General features: G+C 53.7%; 5 protein-coding genes across 5 annotated transcripts; 3 read left to right on the top strand and 2 right to left on the bottom strand.

The window, feature by feature from the left end:
- The first annotated feature begins 6,294 nt into the window (after window positions 1-6,294).
- BZA05DRAFT_173646 (uncharacterized protein) lies at window positions 6,295-7,308 on the top strand. The gene has a single exon (XM_051479222.1). It carries the CDS (start codon window positions 6,347-6,349, stop codon window positions 7,046-7,048), a length of 702 nt encoding a protein of 233 aa, XP_051335948.1. The 5' UTR covers window positions 6,295-6,346; the 3' UTR covers window positions 7,049-7,308.
- A 425-nt stretch (window positions 7,309-7,733) lies between these two features.
- BZA05DRAFT_409689 (uncharacterized protein) lies at window positions 7,734-9,238 on the top strand. The gene is made up of 2 exons (XM_051484820.1): window positions 7,734-8,167; window positions 8,243-9,238. Exons 1-2 carry the CDS (start codon window positions 7,739-7,741, stop codon window positions 8,849-8,851), a joined length of 1,038 nt encoding a protein of 345 aa, XP_051335949.1. The 5' UTR covers window positions 7,734-7,738; the 3' UTR covers window positions 8,852-9,238.
- A 798-nt stretch (window positions 9,239-10,036) lies between these two features.
- On the bottom strand, window positions 10,037-10,339 carry BZA05DRAFT_460837 (uncharacterized protein; the record flags this gene model as incomplete). The annotated part of the gene is made up of 1 exon (XM_051487668.1): window positions 10,037-10,339. The coding sequence occupies one exon, from the start codon at window positions 10,337-10,339 to the stop codon at window positions 10,037-10,039; it is 303 nt and encodes a 100-aa protein (XP_051335950.1).
- Window positions 10,340-15,810: 5,471 nt separating this feature from the next.
- Window positions 15,811-19,607, bottom strand: BZA05DRAFT_358719 (uncharacterized protein; the record flags this gene model as incomplete). Its single annotated transcript, XM_051481452.1, has 8 exons — window positions 18,678-19,607; window positions 18,410-18,614; window positions 18,241-18,351; window positions 18,149-18,190; window positions 17,925-18,008; window positions 17,695-17,868; window positions 17,020-17,638; window positions 15,811-16,959 (listed from the first exon to the last, which is right to left on the bottom strand). Coding segments are annotated over exons 1-8 (3,165 nt in total), but the record flags the coding sequence as incomplete, so codon positions are not given.
- Window positions 19,608-20,467: 860 nt separating this feature from the next.
- Window positions 20,468-22,110, top strand: BZA05DRAFT_409692 (uncharacterized protein). Its single transcript, XM_051484821.1, has 2 exons — window positions 20,468-20,618; window positions 20,675-22,110. Exons 1-2 carry the CDS (start codon window positions 20,521-20,523, stop codon window positions 21,936-21,938), a joined length of 1,362 nt encoding a protein of 453 aa, XP_051335952.1. The 5' UTR covers window positions 20,468-20,520; the 3' UTR covers window positions 21,939-22,110.
- Window positions 22,111-26,773: the final 4,663 nt, after the last annotated feature.

Consider the following 26,773-nt stretch of genomic DNA (forward strand, 5'->3'; position numbering starts at 1 on the left):
AAAAGTCACAAACTTGGTCGCCACCATCTCACGTTTATTGGAGCCCGAATGACTGAGTGTGATGTTAAACACGTGTCGACACCTTGGAACGTAGCGGTGTTTGCTAAAAGGCAAACTTTTGAGTCGCGGCTAGTGCGCTAGAAGCGAGTGCTTGGAATCCACCCACTTCATCTATTAAACCCTCCTTTCCTCCCAACTCTTCCTCCCTTTCTCCTCTCTCATCCATTCATTAACTTCTTCTCCTTCTTTCCCGTCCGGCACTAATTTGTGATTCATGCTACTGACTTAGATTAGTTTAATTAGTTTCCACGGTCCGATACCGACGATGGGAATACTGGCAGTAATGCTACCTCCCTTCCTTCATTCCCCCTCCCCTTCCTTCCTTCCTTCCTTCCACCTGAGCTCGAGCTCAAACCTCGAGGTAAGTCCCTCTCCCCCCACTTTTTACTTCCAGGATAATCTTACAGAGCTGTCCTGCTCAGCCGTAGCAGCGAGGAACTGAGGGATTCGTGCAACCGGTTTACAAAGTAAACTGTTGCAGTAAGAGACGGATCCAACCCTCGAGGCTGAGCAGAAAAAATCCAAGGACGGGGTTTTCTCTTCTGCTGCCGGCACAAGTTCTTTCCCCCTTCCTCCGGGGGTCCAAGTCGGTCAAGACTTGACTTGCCGACTTGCTCCCGTTAGATGGCCCCTGACGGGGAAGAAAAAAATAAGAAGTATAACTTGGTTTACTATCCCCCCAAGTTATATGCGGAGGTTTTCTTCCTTTGCTGTGAGAGAGCAAAGGTCTTTCCTCCTGGCCATGTGTGTGTGAGAGACATGCATGGCCTTGGCCACCTCTCCAAAACCGGGGGACAGATGGTTTCGGACGAGCAAATAAAAAAAACCAAAGAAGTATAACTTGGGCTCCTGTCTCCCCCTAAGTTATACGCGTATAGCCTGGTTTACTACCCCCCCCTCCCCCCCGCAGGTTATACGCGGAGGTTTTCTTCCTTTTAAAGGTCTTTCCTCCGGCCATGCATGTGAGGCATGCATGGACATTGGCTAAATGTTGTTGCTCTGGCCGCTGCGCGAAACAACGATATTTGACCCGCTTGTTGATTAGGCCGTAAGATCGACTGCAGCGAGTGATTATACGTGAAGTTGCGTTGCATTCTCCTCGTTAGACTGATCTCTCGTCTACCTTCCGTGTCGTGTAACGTTCCCGACAAATCCGATCATGCGCGGGAATCGAATATGAGCTGTAACACCCGCACCAATGGTGCAGTCCCCTCACAACCACCATCACCACCGGAAATCCACACATAAGCACGCAGCTCTGAGCTCTCCGCCACGCCTCCAACGTTGCGTTCGGATTTTCACTTCGTGTTCCGCCCATACTTCGAATATGCAATCATGGTGAAACCGGCGGTCTGGCTACAGCGGCATCAGGACTTATCGCCGAACTCGATTCGGCAGCACGCTCAGACTCTGTGATGTAGTATACACATCACATCTTTCCTTACCATCCTCACATAGCACACCGGCTCGCGCTCCTTCGAAACCTCGAAGCTTTATCCTGCACCGAACACGCAATTACCAGACGTCACGTGACGGCACACCTCACTCACCAACAAGATGTGATCCTGCGGAACGGTGAAACAGATATGGGCACGAACTCCGTTCTCGGATGCAGCGTATAGTGGTGGCGAGTGCATGGCGGCGGAGGAGGAGTGTGGGGGCCATTGGGGTTGATATCAGCGTGGATACCGGCTTGCTCTCATCGGAATAGTTGATGATTAATTCCCCTCATCCACTGCGGACCTGCGGTGGCAACATGATACTCGATGCATCGCCCGCCGTGTGCACCCCTCAGTCGACGCCTCGCACCAGCACTTACACAGCAGCGTTTTGCCGGCTTCTTAGCGATGACTAAAACGCAACTCGAATTCCTGCAGGCCTACAATACTATACAGTACATTCAAGAACGACTACCTACCTGGTGGAGTTGATCTCGTTTGGCGTCCGGGGGGATGGTATGAAACCTCCAACGCAAGAGTGATCATACGGTGACTGTGTGGCTGGCTCGGGAAGAGCCGCAATCCCTACGCGGAGGTCGTTGTTTGTGCACGTTACGAAGTAATCAATGGAGTTAGCGATCTCTTAGTCTGGCTGGCTGCCAGCGCGACCGAGTTTCCTCTCTGAGAATTTTAGGATCTCTCGATCATGTCGTAGATGATGGGCATCGCGGGCTCCATGATCATCGCACCATACGCAACAAAATGAATCGACCTGTAAGTGCTCGGGCTCATTGCTTCCGAGTTTTTGAGGTATGTACAGCTACTCGATAGGAGCCACCCAAGCAACTTTCCTCGTCATCTCGTGTAGCAGCCAGAGAAGCAATAAAAAAATAGGGGATCCAGTCAGAACATCTGCAGCTGAGCGCCTAGACCCTAATTCCAAAAAGTAAGCAAACATTACCTGACCAACACATAGAGATACTCTCATCCCCAATCGACCCGCCGTGACTCGGTGAATCGCAGAGGAATCGAAATGAGTGATGACCTGATATGTGTGTTGACCTAGTATGTTCGCAGATGATAAGGAGAAAGGAGAGAGTGGGGGAGGGGAGGGAGGGTTTTATAGGTGGGGATTCTTGAAATCGAGATTTCGCCGCTGCATGGTCGGTCACTCGGCGTCGCTAGCCCTAAGCACTAGTGTCACAGGCGGCAACACTAGAAAACACCTAGAAGCGGGGGCTGAGGCAAGAGGGGGAGGAGGGTACTAAGGTTGAGGAGCCGGAATCACTCTCGGTATTCCTCCCCACTCCTTCTTTCGTGACATCTCCTGTTGAAGAGGCAGGAGGCGAGGCGGGGTAGGGGAAGCTGCACCGGGCCGCTCGATGAAAGTTGGGTTGGATAGTGTCGTGGAAACTGGGGTGCACGGGTAGATATTGTCATGATCTAACTAGGTTGCCTGTAGTTAATGAAAAAAAAAAGCTGGGCCGTGGTCTGAACCAAAAACCATCACCACCCCCGGTGGGTGGCTTGGAAACCCCGATAGATGGACCGCTGTCCATGCTAACTCCGCCGGGTGCGCGACAGGCCACGCGGGTTTTTCCGTGACAGAAGAATCGTTACGCAGATTACAAACTGGTGACGACGACGGGCACATACGGCCTTACTAGACTATACTATGGCAACCACCAACTTGGGCCCGACCTTTCCTGCCAGTAGAGAGAAAGCTCTACCACCACAGCCCCTCGTTGCTGCGCTGCTGCCTACTACCAACAAGTTTTACAAAGGAAAAACAAGACCTCCACATCCTCCTCCACAGACGCAACACCTACCCTGCCGGGCACTCCTGTTCGGCTCCCCTCCTCGACCGGGCTGGCCTCTTCTATCGTGGGGATTTTCTTCCCCACGTCCGAGCAGTGCTCATCTACAAACAGGGCTGCAATGCTCCATTTGCTCTTTTTCTTTCCAGTCTCCTTTCATTTCTGGTCTCTTTGATTCTTCTCCCACAGCGCTCTCTGTTGAAACTTGAGCTCGCTCGCCACCTGTTAACATGCAGTTCTTGAACAAGTGTTGGGCCCTTGTCCGATGCTTGGACTTGCTGCATTACCATCACTGGTCATTGTCTCGCTGCTCATTGGAGAGCTCCTCCCGATACCATTACCCAGCACTCCTCCGGATACCGAGTGATACCGCATGGTACCATGGAGCTTTACCTTTTTTCCATGTAACTGGTGCCTGGAGGCTCGACACGGAAGATGCTCCCTTTATGATTTATGGAATCTCTGACTCTCTGCGAGTGCATCTGTAACTCCAAGCCTTGACGACAACCTCCCTCCCTACCTCCCTCCCTCCCTCCCTACCTCCCTACCTACTGCTGCCTACATCCTACCATTTCCAGCCTCCAGCCTACCGGCAAAGCCGCAAGATCGAGGACTCGTCCCGTCCCAGACCGTCTTTCATCACCATCACTCGGAATGCAAGCCGGATCGCCCCTTGGAGGCTGGACTGTATCGCGGTTGTCCGTACGGCGTGCGGCCTGCGGCCTGCGGCGTACCTATCGATTGGCACAGCAGCGGTCCGAGGTTTCGGTTGATAGGTTTATATGTACATAAATAATACATTCAAGGTTCCTGACGGGGTACTCAGTGTGTAGTGTGTAGTGTGCAGGGTGAATACGACGTATGATACCTACCAGGTTCGTACCTAGGCGCAACTCCCAGCTATCGAGAATCGCCGCTCGCGAGGCCGCATGCTACATACATACATAACCGTGCCGGCTAACTAACTAGGCCACATGCTATACAAGTAGTTAACTGGGCCGCGCCGGCTATGCCGCAGAAGTTCATTTATGTATAGTACATACGCCAGTGGTCGCCGCAACTCTGGGCCCTCGGGGTAAGGGGGGCGGACCCCAAAGCAGTGGGATCGCGAGATCGCAACGGGGTTCTTCTCCTTCTTCTTCTCTTTGGGGCATAGGAAGCTATGTGTCGAGACAGAGGGAGAGATGTGGCGTTTACTAGGTACCTGTACCTAGTGGCCTGTAGGTGCAGTATGTACATAACAGTGGGACGGGGGACGTAGGGGGGGCGACGGGCGACGGGAAGATGTCCTGACATGCGAATGGGGGCTACATACTATAGTTGTATGTACATACTGTACATGTGTTGCACCCGCCTGCGCGTCTATACGAGTATACTTCGATGGGTGGATGGATCATGGGTGGATGGATCATGAGTGGATGGATCATGGGTGGATGGGTGGGTTTGCGGACATGAAATCGGACAGTCTACAGATGCTACGTAAGTAATTTGCTGTGAGGTATTATAGGGAGTATTATCCTCCAGCGTCCAGCGAGGTGATCCAGCGAGGTGATGCCGAGTATACCGTAGTTGACAGTTGAAGCTCACCGGAAACTCGTCGGCCGGCCGGTTGGCCGGTTGCGGAGTTGCCGCCACGGGGCGTTGGTACCGGTATTAGCTAGCTAGAACCGTCCAGCCGGTCGCCGGATGATGTTGCATCATGAGCGATCGCTCGACCAGCGCTCTTGTGGTTTTTTTCTTTTTCCATTCGAGAATGGAGAATAACTACAGTACCCGAGCCACACGCGTGGGAATATTGGGCAAGTTGGTTAGCCACTGCCACTTCGCCCCCATGTATGAGGCATGTACGGATATCCGCTCGTCGATGGCGACGATGGATGCACGCACTCCAGCTCCAGGCGGGGTAGTTAGAATCAGGCGACTACTAGCAACTACAAGGGCCCATGGGGCCATCTAATTTGCGCTCACGGCATAGGCGGCGGACTGCAACAGCAACAGCAACAGTGGCATCACAAGACTGCTCTGTGAACTGCTCCTCTGTGCTCTGCGCCGCACGGTAATCGTTCGCGGGGCTGGGCGGGGCCAGTGAAGTGAGGGGCAGAACCGAAAATGGCGCGGGGAGGGGGAAGACGAGCGAAACAATGGATGGATGAACGCTGAATGAATGATTATGGGGCAGCAGTTCGGTCGGCAGAAAGAACGCGCGCGGCGGGGTAGTTGGACGTGTGTGGGAAGGGCTGCTAGTAGGTACTAGTAGGTAGCATGCCTCATGCACCTGTGAAGGCTGGGGCTGCAGTGCTAGTTAGTAGAGTACTAGTTAGTAGAGTACTAGTTAGTAGAGTACTAGTAGTTGAAGCGGAGTTGCGACCCATGTGTTACCAGGGCAACAGCCGTACATAGGCGCCGGGTGTGGTGCGGGCGGGAGGGGAAGTTGGGGAAGGCTGTGGTTCAATGACCGTTTGAAAGCCCCGCCTTCCCCCAACTACATACCCCACGGGTTCGAACGGACATTTGAAATCCCCACGATATATTCGTGTCATGATCACGATTCAGCGTCGACAACCCAGACGAGGAAAGAAATTTTTCTTTCATTTTTTTCTTCGCGGTTGCGCCGTCCGGCAATTCCAGGTGCGCATGCAAGATTGAGTGCTCGATCTTGATGACGACGGTTGGACTGCTCCTGCTCAGCATATTTCTGTTTTTCTGTCTGTCATCCTTCCCTTCTCTCGTCCGGCTAAACCGATTCGGCTGCGGGCCTGCGGCGAGACAAGAGCCGCCTGCGCGCGATCGTGCGATGCGACTGAGACTGCGGAAGAAGATGAAGAAGAAGTAGGCAGATGTTTGTTGCGCGATCCATCCATCCATCCCGGGATTCAATCGATCAAAGCGGCATGAGTAGAGTACTCGACAGAGCAAGTCGTTACCATCACCATCGCAGAGACATGTATGTACTATATGTGCTGCTTATGTACTATACACAGCCAGCCATCTAACCAACTACGGTGCACCGCCAACTACGGCAGCGGCTCGATGTGGGTGTTGCCGACGGCACAATCTAATCTGATCGCTGCGATGTGCAAGCAGCCTGCAAGAGGGGCACCGTCAGACGCAGCCGGCCCGATTGGCTGCTGGCCGTGGGCGTCCTGCCAGCCCTCACGAGTCACAGTACGCTTCGGTCCAGTCCTGACAGTGGTTCGGCCCAACCCCAACCCAATCCCCAACCCCCAATCCCCAATCCTCATCGACCCGATATACCCCACGGGCTTCCTGCTGCTCTTCCGACCGTTGTCCAACGACTGTTCTCAGGCCTCGTCGCATTCCCACCCGTCGCATGTGTTGCTGTTGCTGGGGACGGCGTCAACTCGCCGACAGCATCAGCATCAGCATGTGCATGTGCAGCCTTTTAAAGGGCCTAGGAGCTGGCTATTTCCTCACAATCGGCCGCCATGGCCAGGATCGAAACTCAGGTTTAGGGTTGCTTCTTCCACCGTCCACCCCTCCAATGTCCACCCCTCAAACCCCTCCCATCCCCCCCCTCCACCACTCCACCACTCCACTGCTCTGCACCGTCCGCGCACGGTGTCGTGTCACTATGTCAACGGGGAGCTTTCGCCCTTCTTCAGGAACCGGTCACCGCTCACGTATGGCCACTGCTCGCCGCTGGGTGGCCGTGCATGGGTGTCGTGCAAATTGATTGATTGCGTCGGTCTGTCTGTCGGTTCGGTGCGGTAGGAAAGTCACGATCCCCCGATCAGGAATGACGACAACAACGTGTGCGCTGCAGAGAGGTTTTTAACTATCGCGGATCGCTGGTTGGTGGCCGCGGTGACGCAGCGCCATGCTTCCCCCCACCACCAAAACTTGACTGGCGCGATCGAGAGTTAATACTTCTCGTCTGTCTGCCTGCCCCGTACATAGGTAGACTAGCTCCTCGTCAACCCCTCGGAAAAACCGCCAGTATCGCTGGGAAGAAGATTCACACTTCGATCTGATCCGCCCGCCGTCTCGGAAACGTCAAAAGTCAAGGATAGCCCCCCCCTCGGTTGAATCCCTACAGCTCGAAGCCACTCCTACATACATACCCACCACCACCTCCACCTCCACCACCATCACCGTCGCCTAAACTTAGTTGTTGAACCCTGGATCCCACCCCCCCTAAGAATCGACAATGACGACGGAGGCTCCTCGCTTCGTGTTTGCCTTCGGGCCAACTCAGGACAGTTACTTCATCGGTTGTGGCGAGGAGATGGAATGGTGAGACACGCCTGCTCCACACTCTCTCACTCGCCCAAACTCATGGTTTACGCAGGAACAACCTGCCCTCCGACCTCGAATCCGTCCTCATCAATCGAGCATCTTCCGTCATCACCATATCCCTCGGTGAGGATGACGCGTTCTACTGCCGTTACATCTCACGACGAGATGATTGCGCATATACAGGTTCGTCCATCACCGGCTCGCTTCCTCCATCTGCTCACCACTTGCATTGATACTGACACCTTCTCCTCTATAGCTACCGGGAACCTACCATCGAACCTCTCCTTCCTTCTTTCAAGTTGGTTCGCCGATCCCCAAGAACTACCTCATATCGCCTTCGGACCTGGTGGCTCCTTCTTCTTCCAGTCATCAGCACTGGCAGCCTGGGAACACCTCCCGCGACACCTCGACACTCTGCTGAACGAGTTACGGGAGTCCCGAGGTATCGCGATACCAGCTCGGTCGTTATCCATCGGAGAGAACGGAAGCTTCGTGTTCCTCACCGGTGCCGACGGAGAAATCCCTGTGTGGAACGACATCGATGCCGAGCTCGCACACCGCCTCAGCGGGGATGAAGAGAGGATCACTGTCGAGGTGAATATCCCCCCTCCCCCTCCCGCATACTATGGAGTCAAGCAATAGAATACTGACTTGTAGCCGATTGATTAGAGCACAGCATTATCGTTGGCAACACGAGAAGACTATCTCATCGTTTTCTCCGACGGCTCGATATTCTACTCTGTGCCCGACGACCTAGTACCCGTCGTCCAACGCTTCGTGCGGACCTACCACCTCGCCCTACAAGAACACGAGCACCTGATGGCGTGCCTCAACATGTCGCGACCCGCCAGTCCGCGAGCGGAGATGGCCGCCACGATGGCGGCCATGGCAACCAAATGCGCCACGCAGATGGACCATCCGTTCAGTCTCGAGTTGCCGGACGGCATACTCGGCTGGGACGAGGAAGTCATCACGCGGTTCATCGAAGAGGCCGTGGGTGTAAGCCGGAGTGAAAATACCACACCGACGAGTTCCTCGCAGGAGCGAGATATGATACGGCATACCCCACAGACCCCAGTGTATCCATCGTATCCGTACTCGGGGGGCAGACGAGCAATCGGCAGTCCCCTGGCCAAAAAGCCGCTCGACGCGCCAATAGCCATGCGCGGCCGCGGCTCGGGAACGGATTATGCCGCGAACTGGGTCGAGAGCCAGGGGATGCATATGTACGATCCGTTGGGAATGCAGTTGACTCATGGAATGGTGATTGAGCTGTGATTGTGATAATGTGTTTTTTCTTTGTGCTTCTACCTGGAGTTTTTCGTGTCTTTGCAAAGCGGGTTGCTTATTTGGGGTGTATCAAAATCCTTAGATGATTTGGTCTGGTCTGGTCGGGTCGGGTCTGTTTTTTTTCGTCTTCCTTTTTTTTCTTTCTTTCTCGGATGGGGGGCCTAACGACCGTCATGATTGATTATGAATGTGTGCGTTTGCGCCGCAGCATGTGCTTTGGCTTCTTCTGCTTCCCGTGCCTTACTTCCTTCCTTTCTTGCGTGCGTAGTTACTGCGGATAGGATGGATGGAAAAAATGAACGAGCGTTGAGTACCGTACCGTACACGATACCTACAATACCTCCTAACTCACCTCCGGGGAAACCGAACCGCAACAGCCGCCAAAAAAAGTGCGAAAAAGCGTAAATCTGTCCCTTCAGGGAAGAATCCGATCCCACCTGCGATCCAGATGGGTGCAATCACAGTCGTAGAGCGATCTGGGGGTTTTCCCTGCATCAACAAACGGACGGCAACGGGAAAGTCTGAGGCATCAGCTGGTTAGTAGCATAGTTAGTACCATAGTTATAGCAGTAGCGGGAAGAGATGACGGAGCTCGCAGGATGCTGGTGCACGCAGGGAGCACAGCACGCAGGGACCAACGGGAACGGGAACGGGAGCGGCCCGCTCCGCTGTCGCTGCCGAGGGTGGGGTGGAGTGTGGGGGTGGGGCGGTGGGTGTGGGAGGGGGTAAGTGTGGTAGGGGGGTGCGGGAGAGGGGGGGGGGGAGACGGGACCGATCGCATCGGAATGGACGGTGCTCTAGACTGGGTCTTTTCGGGCACGTGGCCTCGGGGGGAAGGGGCGCGAGTCATGGGGTGTGATAGGGTGATGGGGCGTGAGCGAGTCATGGGTAGTGAGTTCACGGACCTGGTTACCTGGTCACCTGGGTGGTGGGCGCACAAAGTAAGAAGTACCTATTATCTGCCTGCTTTGCACTGCTGCGGTTTCCCGTTGTACTGAGTGTTCATTCCATTTCATGTTTTGTAGATATCATTACATATGCTGCCTTGCTTGCGTGCAGCCCAGCCCAGTTCATCCCACTCCAGCCCACTCCAGTCCACCAGCCTCGTGTCCCAGCCTCGCTTCCCCCCCCTCCCCCCAAAGACTATCTCAATCCACCACCCCCACCCCAGACCTAAGGTTTAACAGAACAATACGCCCTCCCATCATACTCCTTACAGTACTGGTGGTATGGACAGCACAGCGCCGACAGGTACGCGATGCAGCAGTACTTCTGCGTCCACGTGCCGCCGCAGCCGCCAAAGCACGTGGGTGCTGGTGCCGGGGGTGCTGGAGGTGCTACGGGTGCGGGCACTGGTGCCGCTGCGGGCTCTGCTGCGGGCGCTGGTGCAGGCGCTAGTGCGGGGCCTGGTGCGGCGGCGGGAGATGCGGCAGCGAGCGCTAGGAAGAGTGTGAGCGTGAGGACGAGGGGCTTCATCTTTGCTTGAGGATGAGGAGTAGGAGCCTGAGGGAGGAGGTGGATGAGGGTGGAGGAGCGGACTTTATACCGATTGCCAGCTACCTACGTACCTACTCGCACATGTCGGCGATGATTGCGCTCACGATTCACGAACCGCGGGTTCTGGACTGCAAATGCGGGCTACCGGGGCTCCGGTTACAGTATATAACGGTACGAACCTACAGCCTACAGGCTGGTGCTCTCGTCGCGACTCGCTTGTCTTAACTGCATTTGGATTTGGATCTGGTAGTTACAGGTATGGGTACAGGTGCACGTCGGGGTCCGCCGTGGCAACTGGCGAGGGACTCGCGACTCGCGAGGGGAGGGGAGGGGAGCTGTAGATGAGCACAGGTGTACCGTCAAGAACGTGGCGGAGTGATACCGGTTTCGCTAGACTCTGGAAGTATGTACTCGCCGTTCTACCACCTCGTCGTACTGGTACCGGTAGTGGGCATATAAATGGTAGGGCTGCACGTGTATCACTCGAAACTCGAGAGTCGAGCCGGTAGTGTGCTACCGGTACCGACACCGACAGCCGCAAGAGGATATTTATTCCCCACCCCCAACTGTAAACGGTAAATGGTAAACGGTACAACCCGTCGTACTGTGACTTTGTAGTACTTTGGTATTCTGCATCATGCACCCCATGACCGTGACCCGTCAATACGGTAGAATCTAGTAGACTCAACCGTCCGGTAGACTCAAGCTACCGAAATCGCTTTTGCCCTCAAATTTTAATTCTCTCCCACTGCCGGACGAATTCTGCACGGGTGATTGTAGTATTCGGATAGTCTCATGAGCTGACACTCATATCAAGTCCTTACTCGGGCCCGTAGATTCTCCCACCGACCCTCTCCGCGGCCCGTGTCCGTCTGGACTCCGTATTTCGTTTCCACGGCGTTGCCGGCGAAAAATCTCCATAATGGTCCCCTGGAGACCCACAGGTACCATGTCTGCATCAACTTCCCACCCACCACAACCAACGCATTGCGAACGATGGTGTAGCGGGCGGATGCAAGTTTGCTTTTCTTCCCTACTGCTGGACTCGCGGTACTCTAGTTTAGTTATATTCTCTGACCGGCCCTTCGGGTACGTGATCCCGTTTCTTTTTTTCCTGTCTTCCAGCGGCCTGCATTCGTCCGAAACACTCCCCCCCCCCCCCCTCCCCCCCCCAGTGCCCCTACGCACTTCCCACGGTCCTGTTCCGAAGAACGGCCGCAAATTAGTTGTTACTGACTGCTGGTCGAGAAGGAGTGGTTGATGCATGAAGATCATTTTGATCGCTGGTCGGTCAGTTAATAGCCTGGAATGAACTGATTCTTCCGTCGGGCTGCCGCTGGAGTCGCGGTGGTCGGATTTTCTGACCGGTCTTGAGGGTACGTGTCCCCCATTTTTGGTTTCCTGCCTGGATGCGTCCGCAATCAAGTTCCCATTCCTCCCCACTGGAGCTCTAAAAGACTGAATTGAAATTGCCGCAGATGATAGATTGAGATGTAGATGGTTAATGTCCTCGGATGATGTTGAGCGGTTGGTTAGTTTTCTTGCCGATATGTAGAGCGGATGCCCAGTCCACTTTGTGCCCCATAGTTTCCAACAGTCCGTGTGATATAACCACATGTCTGCATCAGCTTCGCACCCGTCACAACCACAACCACAGCATTGAGAGCTGTGGTGCAGCGGGTGGATGCAAGTTTGATCTTCTTCCACTCTTGAGTCATGCTGGACTCGCGATAGTTGGATTTCTGACCGGCCCTTGAAGGGAATGCAGCTGATTTGCTGTTGTAGCTGTTGCCGCCAAATGGCAGACATGCTGTTGCTGATATTGTTATTTTCGCTGTTGATTCTGATTTGATATTGTGGCTATTACCGCCGATATGCTGACCTGTTGTTGCTGCTGTTTTTATTGTCGCTGATGCTGTTGATTTGCTGGTTTGCTGATATGCCTTTGCTGCTGTTTTTATTGTCGCTGATGCTGCTGATTTGCTATTGTAGCTGTTACCGCCAGATTTCTGACCTGCTATCGCTGCTATTGCTGTTATAGCTATTACTGCTGCCGCCGCCGTTGCCGTTTCATTAATTGGTTTCCAACCCGTAGGTGTATCTGGCATAGCCCTCCACGTTTTCCCTTTCCGTTGATGCGAAGACAAAACTAAAGTTGCCCTCGCTGTTGTTGATTAGAGTAAAAAACCCGCGAAGAAGGAAGCAGTTGTTGTCTGTGGTTGCCGTGTTAGTGTGAGAAAGTTGTAGTTAGTGGCACCTGTTGTGAAGGAGCTTGTTATTGTTGGTGAAGGTCGTAGTGTTGGGAGGAAGTTGTAGTTGTTATGTTGTAGGGAGGAAGGTGGGAGGAGAAAGGTGGAAGGAAAAAGTGGGATGTGTAGGAGTGGGAGAAGAGGAGGAGGAGGAGGGGTGAAAAGAAAGCTCCTGTCCTTTTTGTGTGAGTTAGGGCTACACCCTTATTTACTAGTGGGGTCGATGCACATCTGATAAGCCCGCTAACCACAAGATTCTGTCGTGTTAGATTGGATGGGTAGTTCGAGTGAGAAGGAGAACACTAGTTTATTTCGCGATGGGTGCGAGTGATGTGAGGATATGGCGATTACTCATCCGTTTCGCGAGCCACCCGAGTCCCGGCGCCTACCTCGCCACAACTTCGCACATGCTAATCCAGTCTAGCTGCCTCAGCCGCCATAGACCACACCAAGACGCAGGGAATTCTGGGACTGTAGTCCCGTCCCGTCCCGTCCCGTCCCGGCCAGACTTTCCAGAGGACTGATCCATTCCGTCCGGAGGATGAAATGCCCGGATACTCGACAGGTACCTATAGGTACCTGATAGCATTAGCGTGCTGTGCCGACTACTAGGTTGCGGAGTAGCGGGGTTGCTACCAACAGAATTTTCAGCCTTGAGCAGAATTCTCAGTCGTCAAACGCTCAGGGGATAGACATTGCTGGAAGTAGGAACAGGGATGGTGTGAAAGTTCTATACCGTGAGAGACACTGCGAAATAGAGCTGCACAGCCACACATCCGCACACCGGCGCCACTGTGTGGTGCCACGCCGCAGGCAGTGTACTAGTGTCCCAATCAATTCCGCGCCCTGTAGGGTATCCGTCCTCATTTCTCCAGCCCGGAAGACTGTAGTCCTTGGTCTCCTTAGCCCGACTAACTCCGTCCCGGGCCGGGCAACCTCGAAGACGGACGGGACGGACGGTTGACAGCCCTGCTGTAACGGGATTGGCGAATTTGCGCCTCGCCGCCTCCCGAGTCCATTTTTGGTTTTTGATTATTCATTGCTCGCATGTAGTCTGACTAGGGATGTACAAATCATATGCATTATTCTCTTACTGTCGGGAAGTACGGTAAAAACATCTGTGGAGCCCTCGGATCTACTACTACATGAGAGGACGCCCGGTCCGATCTCAGGAGATGGGGTTGTGTGCCTCTCCGTTCGTTTGTTCCGACATCACCCCCCGGACGTCACATCTGATTCGGTAGTTGATGGACAATACCTTCTCCTCGAACTACCTATATGTATCTCTCCTCGGTGACTGGTCCATCCCGTCGACGTTTCCCTAATCCCGAGGAGATTACATTCGATCTATGGCTGAGATACACGAAAGATCATTCTATGGGTTCAAGGATCGGCGTGGCTTTTTTTGAGGTAGGTTCCGGCGACGCTGTTGAAGGCCGAGTGATCGGCAGTGGAGCGCCGGGGGGGCGGCGGAGGATAGAAGAACCTAGATGTGGATTCGACATCAAGAGCCCAAGTTGATGTGGACTCCGCACAAAGAACCTAGTTTTGTCGGTTTCTACGTTGCTTCACTGTCTACATAACAGACTGTCCCTTCCATAGTATCAAACGATATTCACACTCGCATCAACAGCGTTGTCCAGCCATAGATCAACTCTAATCAAATATATGCGGGTCCTTTAATTATACGGTATACTTAGAGCTCTCAGCTCTCAAAATCGCCTTCAAAGATAAAATTAAGTATTTCATATCCCAGAGTATTGAGAAGACGGCAGACTACTAAGATCAAAGAAACAAGTCCCGGAATCCAATCCTTAACCCATCGCATGTTACTCCAATATATACAAGGCAAATAAGGTATTAGTGCAGCGGCGTCAACCTTTCTCCATCGACGACCGAAACATCGGCCCCAGAGTCGATCAGCAGCTGTGCAATCCCCCGTGCTAGGCTAGGTGTAGCGGCGTCGACCCATCATTATCGGCGGCAGAGACGTCAGCTCCCCGATCGACCAGCAGCCTAGCCACTGCCTCGTGCCCCTGGCGCAATGCTATGTGTAGCGGCGTCGACCCATATTTATCGGCGGCAGAGACGTCAGCTCCCCGATCGACCAGCAGCCTAGCCACTGCCTCGTGCCCTCCATACGAGGCTTCGTGCAGCGGCGTCGACCCATCATTATCGGCGGCAGAGACGTCAGCTCCCCGATCGACCAGCAGCCTAGCCACTGCCTCGTGCCCCTGGCGCAATGCTATGTGTAGCGGCGTCGACCCATATTTATCGGCGGCAGAGACGTCAGCTCCCCGATCGACCAGCAGCCTAGCCACTGCCTCGTGCCCCTGGCGCAATGCTATGTGTAGCGGCGTCGACCCATATTTATCGGCGGCAGAGACGTCAGCTCCCCGATCGACCAGCAGCCTAGCCACTGCCTCGTTCTCCTCGCGCAATGCTATGTGTAGCGGCGTCGACCCATCATTGCCGGCGGCAGAGACGTCAGCTCCCCGATCGACCAGCAGCCTAGCCACTGCCTCGTGCCCCTGGCGCAATGCTATGTGTAGCGGCGTCGACCCATATTTATCGGCGGCAGAGACGTCAGCTCCCCGATCGACCAGCAGCCTAGCCACTGCCTCGTGCCCTCCATACGAGGCTTCGTGCAGCGGCGTCGACCCATCATTATCGGCGGCAGAGACGTCAGCTCCCCGATCGACCAGCAGCCTAGCCACTGCCTCGTTCTCCTCGCGCAATGCTAGGTGTAGCGGCGTCGACCCATCATTATCGGCGGCAGAGACGTCAGCTCCCCGATCGACCAGCAGCCTAGCCACTGCCTCGTTCTCCTCGCGCAATGCTAGGTGTAGCGGCGTCGACCCATCATTATCGGCGGCAGAGACGTCAGCTCCCCGATCGACCAGCAGCCTAGCCACTGCCTCGTTCTCCTCGCGCAATGCTAGGTGTAGCGGCGTCGACCCATCATTATCGGCGGCAGAGACGTCAGCTCCCCGATCGACCAGCAGCCTAGCCACTGCCTCGTTCTCCTCGCGCAATGCTAGGTGTAGCGGCGTCGACCCATATTTATCGGCGGCAGAGACGTCAGCTCCCCGATCGACCAGCAGCCTAGCCACTGCCTCGTTCTCCTCGCGCAATGCTATGTGTAGCGGCGTCGACCCATCATTGCCGGCGGCAGAGACGTCAGCTCCCCGATCGACCAGCAGCCTAGCCACTGCCTCGTGCCCCTGGCGCAATGCTATGTGTAGCGGCGTCGACCCATATTTATCGGCGGCAGAGACGTCAGCTCCCCGATCGACCAGCAGCCTAGCCACTGCCTCGTGCCCTCCATACGAGGCTTCGTGCAGCGGCGTCGACCCATCATTATCGGCGGCAGAGACGTCAGCTCCCCGATCGACCAGCAGCCTAGCCACTGCCTCGTGCCCTCCATACGAGGCTTCGTGCAGCGGCGTCGACCCATAATCATCGGCGGCAGAGACGTCAGCTCCCCGATCGACCAGCAGCCGAGCAATATCCAGGTCTCCAAAACTGGATGAATTGAGAAGTAGCCTGTCTAGTTGCGCCGTCGGTACGGGGTGTGAGTTAAATACCGTGACCAACTTCTGTCGTAACTCAAATAAACAAACCAAAGAGCAAATATCGCTGATTCGTTCGTTTAGAGCCGCAGATCGTCGCATAAAAGTGTCGTTGCTGCGGTTTATGTGTATTAAACGAGCCTTGCGATGATAGTCGAGCCATCGCTGGTAGGTGGTTTCTGATACGAATTTACTCCAAAGGGAAGTCATGATTAGAGAGCCTTCTGTGTCTTCGCCGCGAGAAAGGTGCCATGGCCAAAACACCGCCGAGTAATTCAGCAGATGGCCATCGCTATGAATCCCAATTGTGTCATAATAATCCCAAGCACTCGAATTGCATAGCAGCGAGAGGCAGTCTTTTGCGATTTCGGTATGAGATTTGACCCTTTCCAGTTTGGTCTCCAAGTATTCATCGACGGAAAGGTGAGCAAATCGGAACACGTCAAGTCGTTTGTCCAAAACGACTAGATTTTGGCAAGCTTTCAGCAAGTCGTACACTTGTACGGTGACATCGTAGGAAGATTCCCCCGAGCTACTAATTTCAACGGTAATTGCGTCAAGCAGGATTCGTGTTGGTAATGGTTCGTATGAACACTGGATCCACCGGAATGCATTCAGTGCCAGTCGAGGATAGCTGCCCTTTTGGGTAAGAATACGCTCGTATATCTCGCTGTAGGCGTCTGCTAGGGTGTCGGGAAGGGCCCTCAGACTGCGTCGTACATCCTGTTGAGTAGCCACCTCGCAAAGAAAGGTAATCTGAAGGGCAGCTAGTTGGAACCTAGTATTTGGGCGTCAGTTCCTGCGCTTATCAATAACCGGGCGTTGTTTTTAAACTTACATTCCTTTAGATCGCTTGCAAAGGATGTCACATATTTCGTTCTTCAACTCATCGGGTACACTGCCATGAAGCAGTTGCTTCTTTTCGACAGCGCTCCGGATGTTCGCTTTCACGAATTGGTTTATGTCACTGACATTGTCGTCGGGCTGCAGCTCAATCCTGGGGAACGTTTCGAATTGTAGGAGGATGTCGGTGTCCATTCGGGTAGTCGCAAAAATCTTGACTACGTTCTTCGATCTTTCCACGACATTCTTTAGCGCAGTCAGTAATTTCAACCTCATTTTGTGGTCGACCTCGTCTAACGCGTCGATGCAGATTGTCGTCTGGGGATATATATCCGTGAGTTGAATGAGGAGCTCTTGGCTTTCGATCAGGCTTAGCCGCGAAGAAATTTGCCCTTTTTTCTCTCGATCCTGGTAGATATCAACAACTGGCTTTAAGAGCTTGTCCTCTTCGGAAGTCTGAGCGAGCTGTAGGATAAGCGTGTTCAATATGCTCTCGGGCTCTCGTCGAATTTCCTCGGCTCGGTTACAGTAGAAGTATGCCAACTTCTCCGGCGTCGCACTTGAAAGGAAAGAATCGATGACTCTGGAGGCAATGTACGTTTTGCCAGCTCCAGCTATACGGGCTGGTTAGACCAGACGTGACCAGACAACGGAGACATGCGGTACTTACGGATTCCCCGTAGCAACAACAACTTCGAAGCGCTCAATGATTTCCAATCGTAATACTCGTTCCTAGCGAATAACCACTCGCCGGTTCCGCCCAAACGATTCTCGCTGATATGCCTGTGATGGCTGATATACGGGATTGTCGAGATCCAGTTCAGAACGTTGGATTTATTGGATACTTCTCGGAATGGTTAGCGATTCTTTCCAACGACTATCGATTCGGAGTTCCCAAACCTTGCAGCATGTGATGTATGGCATCAAGCCTAGGTACCACCCTCGATGTTGTGCTGTCCAGTTCGCGCAACAAATCTCGAAGCTCTAGTAATAGATCACATTAGCCCCGTCCGTGGACAATGGTAAAGTTACGCCTCGATGTCGTCTTTCGAATCATAACTGCGGGCAAACTGGGTGTCGCAATTGGGGGGGCCAACGGCCAATTCCTCGCAGGGCTCATTTACCGTTAAACTTGGAATCCATTTCTTGGTAACCCCGAAACCGGTCTGGAACAGCATAAGCATCTACCTTGGGGGATACGGGTCTGAGCATTTACTCTGTGCTTCAGCAGCCTGAGCATCTTTTCCGACTGTTTCCTCTAAGACATCGATATCGCCAAGATAGTTTGAAAGCTCCTCCGTTGTGAATACTCCACGCACAACATTCTCTAAGGACCTATTAGCCGCACAGCATTGAAGATGACAAGATCTCTGGGAACTACTCACCTCCCGCACTCTTCATACCCTTCACTAGATACTTCAAGACGGCAGTATAGAGCTTCAGCATGGTACGTTCGAGGTTCTTTGATGCATCTGTAAACTCCCCTTTGAGATACAGATTCTCGTACAATTTACACCGGTCGATAACATAGCTAGTCCTTTCGATCCCAACGAGGATTGTATCCAAGGTCTCCTTTTTACTCAGACAGGCCTGCCAAATGTCACTCTTTCATTCATCCACGGAGTCAGCGATAGAAGGGGAAGTTTTCCGAACCTGTAGAAGGAATCGGAATGCCGCCCACGGCAAAGCGGCATGCACGGGATCGTACTGAACCACGATATCTCCGATCGCCTTGAACTTGTCCACCCAGCGCAAAATCTTCCCTACGATGTCTCTAAGCTGTAGCTCGTGACCCCTGACTTCTATTTTCCAAGATTGTCTCTCATCCGCGCTCAGGATTCGTGTCATTTCCGCGCCGACACTTTCGGAGGTTAATATGCCCGTGGAGGTCTGTATCTCGGCTTCGATACCGGATTCTTTGAGGATTGCACGCTCCGCTGAGGATAACTCATTGAGCGCCCTCTTCCATAAGGACTCGGGTATGCCGATACTGCTGTCGACAGTTGGCTGGGGCACGCTATCCGGTTCCGTGCCGATGTTCCCTTTAGCAGCGGTGCGGCAGCTCCCTTCCGAAGTGGGCCCGACCTGGACAGTTGCATCCAAGTCTGCCGTGGTGTCTTCGGTCGCGCTCACGACAGCGCCGGGCAATAGTTGAGCATCGGATTCCTCCCTTGCCCCCTCATCGAGATCGACTCCAGCGGCGGGCTTCTCCGGCGGCGCAGGTATAAAACTCGTAGATAGTCGCGCTGGTAGTGAGGCAGAACTCGGCGTTGTGAGGCTCGCGGAGATCATTCCGGCGACGAAAATCGCAGAGCCGGCTCGGTCAGGGCCTGTTGATGAGCCTGACAGGCCGGAATTGGGAACGCTGCTGCTACTCCTTCTGAGGGCCCAGTCGACGAAGCGGCGGGCCGTCGATTTTCCTTTGGGTTTCGACATATCGCAAGAGGTAGAATGAAAACAGTGTGGCGGCAATGGAGATGGTTGGAGCTTGGTGGACGTACTGAATTGACGTTCAGCCGTAACTGGGAAGCGGGGTCAAGTAGAGTCTCGATACAGAACACACCCGGTGTAACACTGCACGACGCAGCCGATGCCGAATAAGCAAAGGTACAGAATGCCCACCGTGGTGCTAAATCGTTCTCTGATACCCTTCACGTTAGGCAATGCCCTCACCAGCGCGTTGTGAACAGCGCAGATCAGATGAGTGGAATTTGCGCTCGGAGCATGAAAGCCACTGACTCGCTATTGACACACCTACTAAGGAGGGGTAAAAATAATGTAGTGCTACCGTACCTTTAAGAAAATGCTGGTGATATCGTATCAGTACGGTTAAAATACATATTTTTTATGGCCTGATACGATATCAATATGCGTCCAGGGGGGTATAACGTATTTTTTTACCTCTCCCTTGACTGTACACGGTATCTATATTCTTATGGAAGGAAAAGTGATCTTGAGCCTAGATGTTGCACGCAACCTGAGCATCACGGCGATGGCTCGTGGGAAAGAGGTTATCTAATAGGATCTGATAAGATGGTACAAGGCTCAGCCCCACAGTCTCTCTTGAAACCAGTAACACTTTTACACGTCCTCTTTTTGGTCGGATGAATGTCAGTTGTTGAGTGCGTTTTCACCTTAGCATGGTCCTCGGTTCACAGAGTTGCGTCTTTTGAACGCGGGATGACTGGCCTGACTTGTTGGTTTCTCCGCCACATATGCTATTCGAATAGAACGAAGACCGATGATACGGATCAATGGCCACTCACCTAGGTATTAGGCCGCTAAATTCAAGAAGGAAAGGTGGTGATAGACTTTCTTTGCTGGTGTGAGGAGCGTTGGCTAGAAACGCGAATCCAACCGGCTGCCGAATGTTACACGAGTGCCAAGCATCTCTCGTCACGCCCACACCCCCACCACCAATCCCCACCACCAACGTCCAGCTCCAAGCTCTTCATCCTACCGCCCACCAGCCACCACCCTCCCCAACCTCCACGCGATGGCCGACGACTACACTTCCACTATTACAGGCTCCTTGCGGTCGCTCAAAGCTGTCGCATTCAAATTAGCCGATAAGATTGACGAGACAACCGATCAGTGGGTTCTCGGCCGCGATCCTTGATTCCGCCACCACCTGCTAAGATCAGCTACAGTCTCGCTGGTAACATTCGCGAATCGCTCTCTACCTCAGCCTGGCTTCCTTCATCCGCCCGTCCAACCCCTCCTCCGCCTCCCCCGCCCACACGCGTCCCGACCGCCGGCTTCTCCTCGCGCCTCTTCAACTGGGCATGGGAAAACCGGCTAGCGGTCGGCCTCGTGACGGCCACCTCTCTCGGTCTCGGCAGTTATATCGTCACACAGCGACGGGCGGCACGGTCCAAGAAACGCCGCGCGAAGCGAGCCTCCAATGGCGCTCGTCAGGAGGTTTTGGTACTGGCTGGTAGTCCACACGATGCCATCCTAAAGTCCCTGGCCTTGGACTTGGAGCGCCGCGGTTTTATCGTATTTGTCGTTGTCAACTCAATGGACGATGAGCAGCTAGTTATCAGCTTGGGAGGCCGTGATATCCGACCGCTCAACATCGATCTTCTAGACACCGCGGGTGCCGAAGCCTCGATTGCGCGCTTAGAGGCGTACGTCAGTTTTCCCGTATCCGCGTTCCAAGGGGCGCACCCGCACCATCTACACTTCGCCGGCATGATCCTACTACCGGATTCCTACTTTCCCACTGGACCAGTCGAAATGATTTCTGCCGACGTCTGGTCGGACGTGCTGAACCTCCGTTTGCTCTCTCCTTTCATCACGGCAAAACTATTCATCCGCCTCCTCCGCGCGCACCAGTCACGCCTGCTCGTGCTGACACCAACAATTACGCATTCACTTTCGCCGCCGTTCCATGCGCCGGAGGCAGTAGCGGTAGCAGCTTTGGACTCGTTCACTGACTCCTTGAGGAGAGAGCTCAAGCCACTGCACGTCGACGTCGCACAAATAAAACTTGGCACCTTCGACACATCGACCGTGACCGGACGGCAACACCTACAGGCGGCGAATGGTGCGCGCGCAGACTTAATTTCATGGCCCACGGGTGTTCGCGGTGCCTACGGCCGGTCATATGCAGCGCAAGGGGGGAAGCGACCCGTCAAGGGGAGTACTCTGCGGGAGCTACACCATGCCGTGTTCGACGCTCTGACAATAAAGGGAAGGCCCCAGAAACTGGTGCGTGTTGGCAGCGGCAGCGTGGTCTACGACCTCATCGGAAGGTTTGCGCCGGATGGAGTGATCGAGTGGATGCTGAACGGGGGAAGAGGATCAATTCCAGCCGATGAGCTGTTGGCGCGAGGCTCGGCGGGCAGCGAGGGAAGCGGGAGTGAAGGGAGCGTGGAGTGGGAGAAGGTGGATATGAATTCTTCGGCGTGATCATTGCCATTGGCATTGGCATATGTGGGGGTATTTGTGTGCGTTTGGTGGGGTATTCAATATCGGTCCTCGTTGGCTCTCATCTCTTCAGTACTTTTATTTTTCGAACCAGGCAACAGTATTGTACGTATTGACGTTTAATGAGGATTCTCCACTTTGCATGAGCTTCGTATCATCTCCTCGCCTGAGCACGGGCGGGATTGAAATCATTTTTTTGTCACGGAATACCACGGACAACGGATCGCAGATGCACACTGATACGAGTGCAACTCCATCATCATAAAATGTGTTCTTGTTGCGGGCGTGGCTTGATGGTCACATTAAACTTACGGCGATCTTCAAGGGGTCGACGCAGAGTACCTGGATGACGTAGGGTGCGGGGCTCTGTGTACGAAAATTGGCACATGGCTATCACTCGTTGGTACTATAGAAATGAGCACTGTGAGTCCCCTAGAAATAAGAGCTGTTACAGTTTTCCACTAACCTTAATTCTAAGGGCTACTTATTCTAAGGTTGGTATGTATGGTAGGCCCTAGGGTTCCATGAAGCTCGACCTATAAAAACAACGACAACTACTCTCTCCCCTCCGTTACTTTCACAACTCTCAACATCAACATCAACATCAATATCATCAACCTCAGCCATCTGTGGCCTATCCTACTTGATAAACATAATATCAAAACCTCAAATTCCACTACGATTTCCATTCCACGAAGCTGAGATCCCCCTTAACATGCCGCCGGGTTGAAAGCTCCGTCTCCTTCCCGCCTGCGATTCGCACAGGGAGAAGAAAGTTCCTCTGATCTTTCCGCCGTTTGAAGATCCGAATGCAAACACATTTTTCAACGAAGAAGATTTGCGTGTGGGGCGGTGGAGGAGACGAAGTCATTCATCGTCCCCAGGTACACTAGCAGCCAGCGCCACCCGTTCAGTTCGCAAGTCCCACACCCGGAGGACACGGCGGATATCGGTGGGGCCCAACTTTGGCGCAGGGATCCGAGTCGCGCATTGATGTCTCTGCCGGACCGAATCACGGAGATAGATATACCATGCCGGAGTCGACTACAGCAACGGGTACTATTCATCTGTTGTGAACCCCGGCGGCGCATATTTATCTCCAGGAGCGAATTACACAAATCAATATGCCCACGCCGGATTGTACTACGGAAGCTGAACCGGCGGCGTCGATAGCGATGACGATCTGTGGCGTCAATGCATCCACTACATATTAGCGGCGAGCTCCCGCCACCTCCCATTCCCGTCAAGAACATCTCCATGAAGCACCTGGGTGCTGGGGGCCGCGGGGGTTTATACCCGCCACCTCCAATTCCCCCCAAGAACCCACCTTTTGGTGGCTCAACTAGTGTGAGTAATTCCCATCACCGGTAGAAGATATCTCAGCTAACAAAAAGTTCAGGCGAGAATAATACACCAAAGACGACGGGCCGACGCCCCTCGTCCACCTGGGAGCGCGGGAGTCTACCCGCCACCTCCAATTCCCCCCAAGAAACCCACCTTTTGGTGGCTCAACTAGTGTGAGTAACTCCCTTCACCGGTAGAGGATATCTCAGCTAACAAAAAGTCCAGGCGAGACGGATATTTTCACCGCAATGCCGAATGATCCTTTGGACGACTGTCCACTGCAGAAAGAGTGCTGCTCCACATTTCACATGTGATGGGGAGGAGATCGGGATGCGATGACATCGGAGAGGACGATCTGTTTTCTTGTTTTTGCTTTCTTCGTTTTTGCTTTCTGCGATTTTGTTTTCTTCGTTCTTGCTTCCTCTGTGGCTGGAATGTACACTCCATACACATACTACCACCGACTCACTCAATGCAATACACACATCGTGTGCTTGACAATCAATCACTCTCTCTACATACCATAAGTTCTATGCTTCCTTCCGGTCAGCCTGCGTGGGGCGCTCAGGGAGCCTCCTCAAATCGGTACATACCTCCTACTCATGTTGAAGAACGCACCATTCCGTGAGCGATCACATAACCACATTAGCCTCACTGTATCTACAGTATCCAGTACATTATAACGAAGGTCATTAAGGCCGCCGCGCACTCAATCGGTTCACTCCCACTGCAGCTAGACTCCAGTACGTAGTACGTATTTTTAAAAGCTGAAATACCTATGAGAATTTGGTTCCTCCATATACCTATCACTCGAACCGTCGCACGGTCGCACGTCGATGTTCGGGTCTTCCAGATGTTCCACCCAGTGCACCCACTCACCCACCCATCAGCAAATGTGGACTATAGTATAGTAGGTGTTGGGCATCATGGAGCCACACTCGGAAATCCGAAACCATGAGCTACCTACCTGGGGGATAACTTCTTACATCCGAGTCTCACTGCTCGGCTACAGCAGCACTTTTCAATCCATCATCCATCATCCGTCATCGCCCCTACGTCTGAGGACTGAGGGCTGAGGGCTGAGAGGTTACACTTCAGTCGTTCACGATATCGTCCTTTCCGCCCCCGGCAATACTTTCGTTGCCGCCGACCGCCGACCGCCGTTCCTTCTCCGCCATCCACCACCACCACCGTCTACCGATCTAGACCCCCCTTCCCCGCCGGTGGCAGTGTTGCTTGCGTGATACTAAGCGTGAACGAACACCTAGCGGACTCACAAGGCGGTGTTTGATGTTTGAGAACATTCCCTGGTCGGGGGATCCCAGGTATTTCCACATGTATGGATAGTACTATAGTACTATAGCCACCTTCGCCACGCGCTGGTGGAAAGTTGGGAGGATTTAGCTCTGAGCTCTCGTGGTTCTTTCGGTTCTTGCCGGTTCGAATCCAATCCAAGCAGCAAGTATATCTCCGGTATATGTATGACATGTGTACATACTTATCATGTAGGTATTCTGGGAGTCCGGGACTGGCCAGGTTTGCAATGACTGTGCTATCTGCCAGGGGCAGGGCAAATAAGGCCTAGACGAGACGAGACGACGTGAAGATCTAATAAGCAAGGCCCGGCTCACCGGGGGCCTGGACTGCGAGAAAGTGCGGGGTGGCAGGAGATAGGAGATTTGCCGCCCATTCGCCACCCAAGTCCCCACCGGGTGAGAAGGGGACGGCGGAAGCGGGAGGATCCGAATATTCATTCATCGCGGCAAAAGTTCCGGCACCACCACTGCAGCTTCAGCTTCAACTTCAACTTCCGCTCGAAGCCACGGCGGGGCCTGTGCTGGCCACTGGCGATTGCTCGTGCATGTCCAGGCAACAAGGCCAGTCCAGTCCGGTGTTTGATACGTACCGGCTCATGCCGGCGTTCCCTCCGCCAGCTACCGGAAAGGAAGGAAGGCCTGCACGCTGGTATAACTAGTAACCATCGTGACTCGTGTGGGAAGGATGAACTCCTCGTGGCGGCGGCGGAGCCGCGGAGGGGTATCCCAGCTTGTTCCTGAGTCCTGACTGTCGGTCGTGCGACAGTGGAAGCGGTCAAGGATGCGGCGTTCGACATTATCCAGGCGATACATACGGATACGGTATGCTAGGTACTTCTAGAGTGGGGTTTCCGGCGAGTTCTTCGTGACAAAGTATGTAGTTGGTAGTTATCCAGTGATGTTTCTGCCACAGATATTGGCAAGGCAAACATTGCAGGATAGGTACTCTACCATAGGTGGTCAAGGAGCGAATGAAATAAAGCAAGCCGAACCTACGGACCATCGTGGGAGGGACAGCCCTGGCGACGATGGAGGACGCGGGAAAAAGCACAGCCCGACCTGCCATCAACTTTGCCTCGACGCCGGCAGTGGCGTTTAATTACGCACGAATCCCCCAGCGAGCCATCTACTTACTTAGTAGATACGGTTGAGGGGAGGAATGACAAATTACCTTTGGAGCACACTTGAGAATTCACTTGCCAGCAAGGATTCAGCGAGATATCGGTACTACTAGGTAGGCAGAGCACTCCATTCCGGGATCGTTCCCACTTCCCGAGCTGAGGTGCTGAGTACATAGGTATGTATTTAGGCGAGGGCACGCGCCAGCATGGAGTTGTGTTCCTCAGGAGCGAGCGCGTGGAACCGTCGTGATTCGTGAAGACAGTTCGGTAGTGGCCGGCGGTGAAGGGTTTCGGTGGTGGTGATGGCGGTGCATGATAGACGAGGAGGAGGGTCGGGCTGTCATGCGTCCAGGAGCTCGCTTGCTCCGGTAGGGGGAAGCCGAGTGGGGAGGGGGGACTTCTACTCTATGTCGCCCCCGCTTTGATGCGGTCCAAGAGATTGAAGCGAGACCGACAATCGTCGAGATCCTTTCGGTCCTAGCGCCTACTTATTCAAAATCGACTCTCCGGCAAAACTCGCTGTGCAGATGTGGTACTTGGGTAACCCATGTTCTCAGGGACCCTACGATCCCGCGAGAGTGAAAGGCTAGATTGATCGATTGATCATTGGTTCGGCACCAAGCGAGGGCCACACATCGCCGGCAGCCAGCCGCAGCCAGGCTGACAGACAGCACTGCGGCCAGCTTGATGGCAAAACGAATTATCCTACGCGGGCGTGCAGGTTGCTTCCGCCGCCACACGCCACAAACACATGCATATGTACGTCAACGGATGGCTTCGATCCGGCTGAGCCGAAGGAATCAGAGACAGACTCGTACCGGCACGGGAACGACAGTACACAGGTGCAGTTGTTTTTGGCGAACTTGGCTGATTAAGCAACTACCGGTAACGTAGTAGAGCAGGAAATAAATCAAACCTAGGAGTGAATCAGAGAACGGCTGAATCGCCAGCCTAACCCCCTTCCATTATGTGCATAACCTCTCTTCGCCTTATCCTTCTTCAACCGTGGAGGTGGATTCTCATAGTCCTCAATCCT

The sequence above is a fragment of the Tricharina praecox genome, assembly GCF_024521635.1.
Source record: "Tricharina praecox strain CBS 144465 chromosome Unknown BZA05scaffold_30, whole genome shotgun sequence".
NCBI lineage: Eukaryota > Fungi > Ascomycota > Pezizomycetes > Pezizales > Pyronemataceae > Tricharina > Tricharina praecox.

Bases quoted from the DNA above. Each gene is read 5' to 3' on its own strand.
- BZA05DRAFT_173646 (XM_051479222.1), top strand. From the start codon at position 6,347: ATGTGGGTGTTGCCGACGGCACAATCTAATCTGATCGCTGCGATGTGC.
- BZA05DRAFT_409689 (XM_051484820.1), top strand. From the start codon at position 7,739: ATGATTGCGCATATACAGGTTCGTCCATCACCGGCTCGCTTCCTCCAT. The intron at 8,168-8,242 runs GTGAATATCCCC...CCGATTGATTAG, and splicing joins AAGAGAGGATCACTGTCGAG to AGCACAGCATTATCGTTGGC.
- BZA05DRAFT_409692 (XM_051484821.1), top strand. From the start codon at position 20,521: ATGGCCGACGACTACACTTCCACTATTACAGGCTCCTTGCGGTCGCTC. The intron at 20,619-20,674 runs GTGGGTTCTCGG...GATCAGCTACAG, and splicing joins ATTGACGAGACAACCGATCA to TCTCGCTGGTAACATTCGCG.